This window comes from Rissa tridactyla, chromosome 3 (genome assembly GCF_028500815.1).
Source record: "Rissa tridactyla isolate bRisTri1 chromosome 3, bRisTri1.patW.cur.20221130, whole genome shotgun sequence".
Lineage (NCBI taxonomy): Eukaryota > Metazoa > Chordata > Aves > Charadriiformes > Laridae > Rissa > Rissa tridactyla.
The window spans coordinates 92,303,287-92,314,458 of record NC_071468.1 but is presented as its reverse complement, the minus strand read 5'-3'; the positions used below and the strand labels follow the sequence as shown (position 1 = coordinate 92,314,458).

The 11,172-nt window shown below is 43.8% G+C and overlaps 1 protein-coding gene across 1 annotated transcript; it reads right to left on the bottom strand.

Annotated features, from left to right (window-relative positions):
* Nucleotides 1–2,092: 2,092 nt before the first annotated feature.
* LOC128907624 (cytochrome c oxidase subunit 7A2, mitochondrial) lies at nucleotides 2,093–6,114 on the bottom strand. Its single transcript, XM_054196703.1, has 4 exons — nucleotides 6,028–6,114; nucleotides 4,704–4,793; nucleotides 3,170–3,254; nucleotides 2,093–2,308 (listed from the first exon to the last, which is right to left on the bottom strand). Exons 1-4 carry the CDS (start codon nucleotides 6,043–6,045, stop codon nucleotides 2,250–2,252), a joined length of 252 nt encoding a protein of 83 aa, XP_054052678.1. The 5' UTR covers nucleotides 6,046–6,114; the 3' UTR covers nucleotides 2,093–2,249.
* Nucleotides 6,115–11,172: the final 5,058 nt, after the last annotated feature.

Below are 11,172 nucleotides of genomic sequence, written 5' to 3'. Positions count from 1 at the left end.
AAAGGCACCAACTGTGTTGGGAACATAAAACTTAACTAGGGATGCCCAGGTACCGCTGGTTCTCCAGAGATGTTCTTCCCCAGTAATTGCAAGTTAAGCTAGTGAGAGGCATCCGGGTAAGCTTGTAAGTGATTCTCATATGCACCCACTTAGAGATGCGTCCTAGAAGCACTAGCTACTTCAGGTGTAAGGCTTGTTCCCAAACACACGATAGCAGCTAATAGCTATTACTGGATATCCCTCCCCAATTCTAAACCACAATCAAATTTTTCTCCTCCCAAGATGATGGATCTCCAGCGGCATTTGTAGTTGTCAGTGCCATAGCAAGCTGATGAACACCACCTCAGCCACGGAAAGAGGACAACTTCAGGAAGGATCATGGTCAAACCATTAGCTTTATCAGCCTTTCGTTGTGTCTCTACATCCGCAGGGAGCTGTCATACAGGTCTGCTGGTGAAACAGAGCGGGTGAGCACTCCTCAGCTGTTATCGCTAAGGCACGTAACTTAAAGGCACATAGTTTCAAATTGCTGCAAGAAAGTTTGGAGCAGCGCTGACAGCTCTCCCAGAAACCATAGTGTTGATGAGCTTTAAAAGCAGCAGCTACTGTGCCACCCTGGCAGGAAGGAGTAGCAGCAGCCTAAAATACTCAGCCACGCCTCCAGCTTTTGCCTCATTCCCTAACATAAAACATTCAAAGATACCCGCTTTCCCACTTACGTTTGTAAAATTTGTGCTATATAGGTGGAAGTAGTCAAGTGCAATTGTGGCTTCCTTTAAAGCGGTGTTACAGGAATGCTAACACCACGTATTCCTGTATCCCAGAAAAGGAAAGATACTCTTCAGAGAAAAGACGGTGAAGCTCTGGAACTGGTTGCGCAGAGGCTGTCAAATCTCCGTCCTTGGAGATACTCCTTGTGTGAGAGGCCAAGGCCCTGGGCAACCCAGTGTAGCTTTGAAGGGTCACTGCTCTAAGCAGAACATTGTACCAGCTGGCCTTCAGAGGTTCCTCCCAACCCAAATTAAGATATAGTTGTTTGATACTTAATCCAGTTAACCTGGATTAACCGGTTAACTTATGAACTAGATCTACTCCTGCCCTACAGACACGGAGCAGTCCTAGTCTCAAACCTCAGAAAAGTAAAATTCATAAAGAGAGAAGGCAGTCTCTCTAAGCATTTAGCCTGTTCTCAAAGTTACAGTGAAGGCTGGAGAAATTCTTCCAAAAGAGCCTTAAAAACTGTCAAAAATGATTAATAAGAATTTGGAGTTTTTCTAAGCACTGCTTTCAATATCTTCAGTTTTTCTGATTTAAGAGTGTCCAGTTCGGCCTAGATCAAATTAGCAGTCAACTGCCAGAGTATCTAATTAAGTCACTGTAAACCTTTTCAATCAGTAGAAATTCTAGCACTGCACCAGTACAGTTCGTATTAACATCTATTGTGCCCCTCCTCCACTTTACTATTGGCTCTAGAATAGCAACAAATTCTCTAATAAACTTTTTTTTCTTATTTTACGCTACAGAACTGATTGCTTTACTTACCCTAATGACTGAGAACAAGCTGGCCTTAGCCACCTGAAACATGAGGCAATGCTGGAAGATTAGCGAGTCTTAATCATCATTAACATACATACGTTGATTTCATGGGCAGCAAAATAAATACACAATCACTTGCTAATCACGTCTGCATGCTTAGAAGTCTTCATTCTTTTCAGGAAATGTGATGTTCCATTAAGCTGTAGCAGAGAAAGGCGACTGAAACTTCCAGCAGTTGACAACAAAGATACAGCATAATCATCGAGTCCTCAACATTCATTTCCACACAGGTTTAATCTAATCCTAATCATTTATTATAAGATTAATTTGCTCTGCTAAAGCAAGAAGATGAAATTGCTATAATGAAGACTCGATATCACTTTCTCACAGGAATTCAGGGCATTTTACTCACCTTTGAAGTACTAACATAAACGACATACAAAGAAAAGAGGCTCACAATTCAAAAATCTGCATATTAATCAACTCAATGTACATTTACTGGAAGTAAAAAGCACTCTAATATAGAACACATGATACAGTCGAGAACACCACAACGCAACGTAAAAACTGCTTTATTGATTGCAGTTAACATGTTACAATTAAATTATGACTCCAAGCATTAAGCCAGCTGCTTATAATACATATAAGCTGCCATCATAGTCACATGGAGTTGGACGAAGAGATGCTAGTCACTGAGGCATCCTGAACTGGAATCATTTCTGCTTCTTGGGCATTGAAGCGACAAGCAGCTCATAAACAACATAGGCCGTTCCTGAATTAAGAGACAGAAAAGATATTTTCAGAATGGTAAACAGAATTTCTTTCAAGACAGCTTTCCCTTTCACAGTTTATTCCAGAGGAAATGTTGACAATAAGCAGCTACAATTCAGACACAACACATTTCCATAGCCACATCTCAACAAATTTTTTTTTTGGCACTTCATATTTAAAAAAAAAAAATAAATCCTTAAATACATCTCCATAGGCTGCATAAAAATAAACAGGGAAAAAAAAAAAGGGGAGAGGCATGTTTGTGGAACTTAGACAATCGTAAAGTAATGGTTACTCATTCTTAAAGTTACTGAACTGAAAATACATCAGATCAACACATTTAAGTTAGAGGCTATTACAAAACCATGTAACAAGCAACGTAAAGGTTAGATATATACAGTATCATAAAGCTTGGATATATTCTGCTAGTTTTCACAGCATGCGAAAACTCAGCACATCAAGTATCACCTAGCACTAAAAAGGGGCTAGTGAAAAAAACTGGTATGGGTATGTGCTATAATTACATTTTACTTCTTTTCAGAATAAGCTTTCTAAGTAGTTCTAGTTTTCTCTAACGTCATACATGAATTCTGAAGGAGTATCCAGCCCATAGTACTATTAGTCAGGGGAAAAAAGCCATCTGAAAAGCTAACCTTGACAAAGCACAAATAAATACATAGTGTGTCCAAATGTTTTTTTCCCCTCTCTATATGCATTTTGCATGCTCTGAAGAACAGACTAAAGGAACTACATAACTAATTTACAGAGGAATTTGCTGGAGATTGTACCAAAGAAAAAAGTATTTTAACAGTAGCACGTTGGAAATTGCACCAAAGCATAAATATTTTAGTATTGGCCTTACCAAAAACTGTCAGACCCATGGTGACTCTATACAACAGAGCATCCATTACACCACCTTTAAGATGCACTGGAATGCCATTATCCTCCTAATGGAAACAAGTGACAAAAAGAAACTATTTAAATACGGTTATTGCAACACTGTGTTAATATAACTAGAATTACCCACAACAAGAATTACTTCCCCAAATTATCTTCCCAGCTCCTAAAAGACACTGAACCTTATTTAGATTCTGCTTTGTCTTTCAAGCTTTCACGCTGGTGTCAGGTGATCACTCACTAGGGAAATACAGTAAGTGATGTGCACATTCATTTCCAAAGCAGCCACTGGCAGACGCCTGAAATCTTCTGACACCAGTTGCCAGCCCCCCTCGGGCGCACAGGGTATGATTATCATCCCTAGAAACTTCCCATCCGTCTCCGGCATAGAGAGCGGCAAGGGCAGGAGCCTCTACTATCACCTGGTGTCATACAGGAAAATGTTTTGCTCCACCCAAAGTAAAACTCCCAGACACCAGATCCTCGTGATCTTTACCCTTATCGGCGAGTTTATACTGCTCTGGAATTTAAGCCTGTCTCCAGTGCTGGTGGAACCAAGCCCAGCTTAACTTGCTGCCCCACAAGAAAGGAATGGGAGGAGGAAGAGATATGCGTAGAGAGCTCTGCCAGCAGAAAGAGAACCTCTGACCTCACCCATCGCCAACATCACGCTTCCCCTTGGCTCACAATCAAAACTGTGCTCCTTAGTGTCCCAACAAGACTGGCTTTCTCTTTCAGGGGAAAGGAAAGCAACAAGACACAAAAACTATTAAACCAGGGCTTCTAACGTATTTTTCCCCTTTCACACTGCTGAAGCTCAGTCTATTCTATCCTCAGAATGAAGCCAGGTTGTGGCTCACAGTTGGGAGTATGCTCTTGAGTATCCACTGCTTTGGCATTTGAAAAACCACTAGTTCTCACTAGGTGGCCCTATCAGTCAGAAAGAGATTTGTTCAGAAATTACTTTTAAAGATTCAATAGTTTTCTAGGAGTGAATCCAATCCTTTAAGGCTTTACTGTTTTCATAACCAAGACGTACAATACCACCACATCCTCATTAAGAATTATGGAGTCTATGAGCTATGGATATGGCTGTAAGATAGGAGGTTAAACTTTTCACTGTACTTCCGTCCTCTCACTTGCTGTTTTTCTCTATTTTTCTCAGGACATAATCCCCCATCTCAGTCCACTTCAGGGTACTGTGTCTATATCTTTGTACAGTGCCCGCTACTCATAAGAAATTCAGGTACAAATCATTTCACAGGGTAAAAAACCCTAAGGAGTCAGCAAGTCAAGTATGCGTGCACAAGTAATCTTAATCTCTGTAAAAAATAACTGCTGATTCCAAACACTATAGTTGTACAACTGATTTCAAGAAGTCACCTCAGATGTAAAGAGGACTTTCACCAGTTCATTAGCAACAGAATGTATGCAGTTATGGTCTACTAAAATCTTGTCATTCTACTAACATTATTCTATTACCAGAGCTCATTCAATACCTGAAAAAGCTTCTGCTTCTCAGGAACTCTATTTTCAAACTGCCTGCGTGAAGCAGTGCTTATGGTCCTCTGGGAAATCTGGCGAAGACCCTGAAATAAAAGATAAAACAGTGTTTTAAAAACAGTGAAATTTTTCAGCTATATCCACACTGGAGTAGCAATACTTTTTTAAAGAAGTAAGATATAAGTGGAAGGCACAAGAAGAAAAGAAAGTCTTAAAAAAAAAACCAAACCAAAACCTCACCACAACCCACTTTTTCATTCAGTCAGTCTTTCAACAGACTACATAAAAGACTGATTGACCGGTTACTGAAAAAGAAAAAAACTCAAGATAATTACTTCCGTTAAGATACAACAGATTTATGGATCAGTGGCATAACCTTCCTAATTAGAATCCTTTTGGGGAAATCTTGACCTCAGCCCCTCAGATCTCCATTTCAGGCAGAGATTTTCTGTGTCTGACTCTAGTGATAGGGGCAATAGTATTTAAGACAAACACGTTTGAGCAGCCAAGGACCTTTTCTCAGCTGCAGTTCACCTGCTAGACACCAGCAGGGGAGCTACCCTTCATAGAGCTGAAGGAGGCACACACAAATAGAGCTAAAGACATCCTGCTGCATCCTAAGCTAGAACTGTTTTCTGTAGTCAGATCATATAGGTGTTCGTTAGCACAGGTCAGACAAAGAAAACCTACGATCCTTCCGATGGCTCAAAGTCTGCTTTCATTAACATCTCAAGTCTCAAAGGTAGGAGCCAGCTGTACTTCTACCCTGCCAACAGTCTCCTTCAAGCAACATTGATCCTCCCCCGCAAAATCACCCCCGCTAAAAACGCAGCCGGGGGAGAAACATCCAGGTGATGCTGGCTGTGGCTGCGAGTAACGGAACAACGCACCTCCTCCCCTCGCACACCCCAAATAACCACAGCGTAAAATTGGTCTCCTTAGAGCCGTCTTATGGGAACAACCCAGACCCCACCGACTCCCATCCCTTCGAGTTCCTGAAGCTCAGCACTAGGTGGAGCGAGTGGGACAGGACTTGAAATGCAACACTTCCCCCTCCTCGTCCCTCATCCCCAGCGGCTCCTGCAGCAGCTCCGGGTATTAGCCCGGCCGGCAGCGAGGCGCCCAGGCGCCCGAGCCCCCGCGGCCCGGCCCGGCCGGGCGCCGACAGCCCCTGAGAGAACCACCACCCCCACCACCCCCCCCACACAGAGCCCGGCTCAGCTGCCCGCCCTGCCCCGGGAGCGGCAGCCCCGCCGGGGGCTGACAGAGCGGTAGCGGGCTGCTCCCCTCAGCCCGGCCGGGCCGGCCCCGGGGCCTCACCAGCAGGTTCCGCCACATCGCGGCTCTTGGTCCCGTCACCTCCCGCCGGTAACAAGGGCAGCGGAAGCGGAAGCACGTCCCCTTCCCCCCTCCCCCCCTTCAACCGATGGGGCCACAGAGGCAGCCGCGCCGCGCGCCCAGAGCGCCACCGCGGAGCCTACAGCGCCCCCCGCGTCAGTCCTCCCCGTGACGGGGGCGGGGGGGGGGCGGGAGAAGATGGCGGCGGCGGCGGCGGCGGCGGCGGCGGCGGCGGCGGCGGCGGCGGGGCCGGCAGCCGCCCTGGGGAGAAGCGCGGCCGTGCGTGAGCGCGCCCGGCTGTTTCCAGGCTGGTCTGGGAAAAGCCATCCGCCTCCTCGCACCCCCGCGACAGCCTTTCCTCAGTAAAACAACGACGGCGGGCGGCGCCGCAGGGCAGAAAGGGGAGGCTTGAGGTGGGGGAAGGCCCAGGCCGAGCCCACACCCCCCGCCCCGTCTAGGCAGGAATGGCCGGGACGTCCGTCCCATTTCAGGACGCGGGAACATGAGGCGAGCCCCGCACAGCGAGGGCGGGATAGGGAAGGGGAGGCAAGAGCGGCAGCGTCTCCAGAAGCAGCAGAACAGGGCAGCAAACGCCGCAGCTGGGCGCGGGGTCAAACCATGGGGTATCTCTGCACCTCGTACAGCATAAACTGAGGAAACGTCTTTCCACAGGATGCTGCAGGTGGCGGCCACTTCTTAGCCTTCAGAGGACACTTTGGCAAATCCATGAAAGAAAAGCCTTCAGAGCTGCTACATACAGATTTTAAAATCACCTTTCATTAAAACGTTTCAGACCCGCGAAGGCTGGAAGCAAGGCCCAGGAGAGTTCCACCACGGGCTGCTTCTGTTCATAGGGACTCCCGCGACATCCCCTTGGGCCATCGCTGGAGGCAGGACACGGAGCTCGGCCAAGCCCGGGTCTGACCCAGCTGGGTGGCTCTCGCACCCTTGGATAGATGCAACATCCCTTGGTGAGCACAGAAAATAAACAAACAAAAAACCTCCAAAATAAAATATGTACCTGCCCACTGCCTCAAACTTCGTTAGTAGCAGGGATACTGAGTAATCTGCATGTGAGAAAAGAAAACCCAACTTCAGCTTCATGTTTCACAATAGGTAATTACAGACAGCAAAGCAATGCCAGATTTGTATGAAATGCAAGCCTATTTGATTCTGAAGTAATCTATTTGCCCTTCAAGGATGTTCTCCGAGAAGCCTGTGGTTTTTCTGCATTGCAGATCTAGTCCCACAATTGCATCTTGTCATGCTTCAACCTTACACTGAAATACAATGCTATCAGAAACACTATTTCCTGGCTTTGCTGCAGCTGCAGTACGCGCAGGTTTTGGCATTACACTGCTTTTGCACTGGTACCAAACCTCGTGATGAATAATGTCTGTCAAACACAGCAAATTAGTGCTCAATCTAGTATGGAAACAACAAGGATCATATCTCAAAGCACAGCACTTCTCAGACTGATGAGCTGCCCCAGAAAGAAACTAAAAACACAAAGATGAAGTATTTATAGGTATAGTCTTAGCTGAGTAGAATATTAAAAATACCATTTAGAAAGCATAATCAGAGAGAAATATGATGTGTGGTAACAAAGGAGGAAATGGGATGCATTATTTAACAAATAGTTTTTGAACGCTCAAGCAGTGCTGTTATAGAATAACACTTAAAATACATTACTACTACTGCAAGATAGATTTCCATTCATTCCTCTTGCAATCTTTCATCTTAGGAGTGCATATAATATTTTTATTCTAATTTTTACATACTCAGTTGTATTTGGATACTGGTAAAAGGATCATAATCCGCAAAGAAACTATTATTGCTTAATTTCTGCACTGTGGGCGATCTCCTGGTGCGTCTGAATCCGAGCTTCAGTGCTACTGTCTGTCAAAATACTCTTTACAACAGAGAGGCCATACTTAAAGCTTGGCATGTGGGTTACGTACCAATCCAAGCTACAAGATGACTGCTCAGAGCAAGCAGAGCTGCTGTCTTCAGTGTTGACTAATCCATGAAGAAATGAAAACTTGAGGGAAAGAGAAAGGGCAACTTCCTGCCTCAGGGTGAGGGTATTTCACTAAAGCAAAAACACAGACCGCTTTTTCCTAACAGGACAGAGTAACTTTTGCATGTATTGCATTCAAAACGCTTTGCTAAACAGTTTTGTTTAAACCAGAATGCAGACAGGGCTGTTAATCTGTATGTTAATAAGCACTCATCACAAAAAACGTTTTACCTCTTAAACCAGTAACAGAAGGGTACGTAAACCCTACTGGAGAGATCGCACAAACAACTGAGTTCACATTCCAGCCAACTGTGGAAGTGGACACCCCTGGTGCAGCAGGACAGCTGAAAGTTACAATTTGTTTTTAAACCTCCTTCAGACTCTTGCCTGCCCACCAGTTTAATTTTTTTTCTTGCAAACAAAATAATTGACTAACTCAGTTAAAAGCTACGTTGTATATGCAGAAAACAAACTGTATTCTGTCTTAGTATAACCATTTTCCAAGCTACTTTGAGCTGTATAATACACTAAAATTGTGTTAGAACTTGCTGACATAACAACGATTTGTTCCGAAGTTCACAAGCATCTGTTGTGAAGCACACACCAACTTCAGCCCCGTAATGCCAGGCGTCAGTAGGCAAGCCTGGAGACAACTGTATTTTCGTTTCCTCTAAAAACATCCCAGTCCAAACTTTCCCATTTCCATTACAGAATTAATGAGGTCATTAATTACCCTCCTGGCTGTCTAACACTACTTAAAGCATCTCACCATTTTATTTTGCAAAATTTGAGCACAATCCACTTGCTCTGGTGCAAATTCAATTAAACTTGGACATAACTCTGGTATTCAGCTTGCTTGAATTGTTCATGTCATCTTTATCTGAAATCAGAGAGAGAACTCCACCTACTTTCTTTCAATATTTTTTAAACTTATTGAGCTTCATGAATTATTGACTTAGGCTTTTACTCCTCTATCTCATTCCCAACAGGAAATGAGAAAGATAATTTTCCAACTTCAGACTTTCTAGCAGCAGTTGGTATAACTCACCCCCGGACAGTATTACTTTATTTTCAAACCCAGGCTGAGCACGTTTGGAATGGGAGGCTTACAGGAAGGTAGTTGCTTATTTGAGACTCAGGTCGTCTAAGGACCTGCTAATTCTTATCAGGCCATTTCATAATGGACTTTGGTCTTAATTGAAACTGTCAAGTAAGATTAGACTTCACATTTGAGCATAGAAGGCAACACAGCGATCAGAACAGATTCCGTGAGCTAGAACGTAGGGTATTTTTATATGAAAATACTGCTGAGGAAAATTCAATGCGACTACTACAAAACAAAACAAAACAAAACAAAAAAAAGAACCTTTTGCAACTGTGCTTTCTACCTCAGAGTGCATTTTGACACTGCTAGAAGCAGCCTCTTCCATAAAACAATCATGTTGCTAAGAAGAGAGCAGAAATGAAATTTGCTTAGATTTTCACACTTTTTCTCCTACTTTGAAAGTGAGAATTTCTGGCAGGCTGTTCAATACAGACAAGTATTTGATATGTGGGACATTTTGGGGTGTTGGGATTTTTTTGTGTTTGGTTTTGTGGAGTTTTTTTGTTGCTGTTTTTTAAACTCACTGACTAGGTCAATACAAAAAAAAACCCTGATGGGACTGGCTTGATTTTAAGATTGATATTGCAAACCTTCCTGAAGGCCTTTGCATTGTTGCCCTCTTCATTCCTAACTCACCATAGCTAGTTAGTTCAGTTACAGGGAACAGCCCCAGGTAACACAAATATTAAACTTCTATAAAAACAAAGGCTACTTACGTAGTACCAAGAGTAGATCACAAATTTTCAGTCAAAATCAGAAACGATATTCACGTTTTGTCAACTTGGAAGATCAGAATAATTTGCAGTGTTTCCAGATTACTCGATGGTTAATGCCTTATTGTTTTCCACAGTTGCATTCTTACCAGTAACAATTTATTTTTTTTTTAAGTAACTGTAGGTACATTCTGCTTTAGACTTAATCACATTTTTCCACCAGACACTCACTTCAACTCAGTCTTGGACATCTGTCTGTCTACAGACATTGTAAACCCTTGTTTTCCCACTGCAAGCCAGGGCATCTGAGAGAAAGGTGCAGTCAATAACGCCTCCATGAATCCAATCCAAACACCAGCCACCGTCACTGCTCTATTTGATGTATTCTAGTAGATACACGTCCTTGCAGATGTTATTTGACTCTAGACAGTCATGGCCTTTCCTCCCTTTCTATAAATAAAGACGAGTCTCACATTCTTCAAGGTTTAACATTCATAATTAAAGCAAAACCATGCTGCTGAGAACCTAGTTTCAGTACCAGTGTGACCTTGGCAGGCAAAGGCTGTGAAGGATCCTTCACATTCCAGTTATAAGCTGGTAGCTCTTCCCTGTGACTCTGCAAAACACAACTGACAGCTCCCCAAACAGCCCGACGCAGTTAAAAAACCACCTGAGGTGACAATCTGCTTTGTTACAGCGTAGAAGAAACAAGTTAGGAAACTAGTTCTTTCTGTTACAAGAAACCAGAAGGAAGTTGGTCTCACACTAGTGAATTTGGAGAGCTCTTGCAGAAGACAGGGACATATCCTAGTTTCCCAAATTAACTCTCTCCAGGAAAGACTCATTCATAAGCAGACCCTCATCACAGCGGCAGCCTCCAGAAAGCTCATAACCTCTCACACTTTGGGCCCTGCCTCAGCTGGGTAAGACCTGGGAAGGGCCTGATGGGCACTCGGAAAGCAGAGGCTTCACTCTTGGTATTCCTGAACCCTGGCAACGAACACCTCTGAAGGATGCCACTGGAGAACTGGGTCACAAGCAATCAAACCCAAATATAACCCGTGACACCTAACTTGTGAGTAATGTAACATCCAAAGATCTCCATAGTTACCAACATGACATCAAGGCAAACGAGCGTGAGTGAAGGAAGAGTTTACAAATTTGACCTAATATTTTAAGATCTTATAAGCCGTTTAAGCTCCTCAGGCACGCTGTCTGTCAGGCATACTGCCTGACGAGTATTTACAGCTACAGGCTCTCAGAGAAAAAGCTTAATTGTAACAGAAACC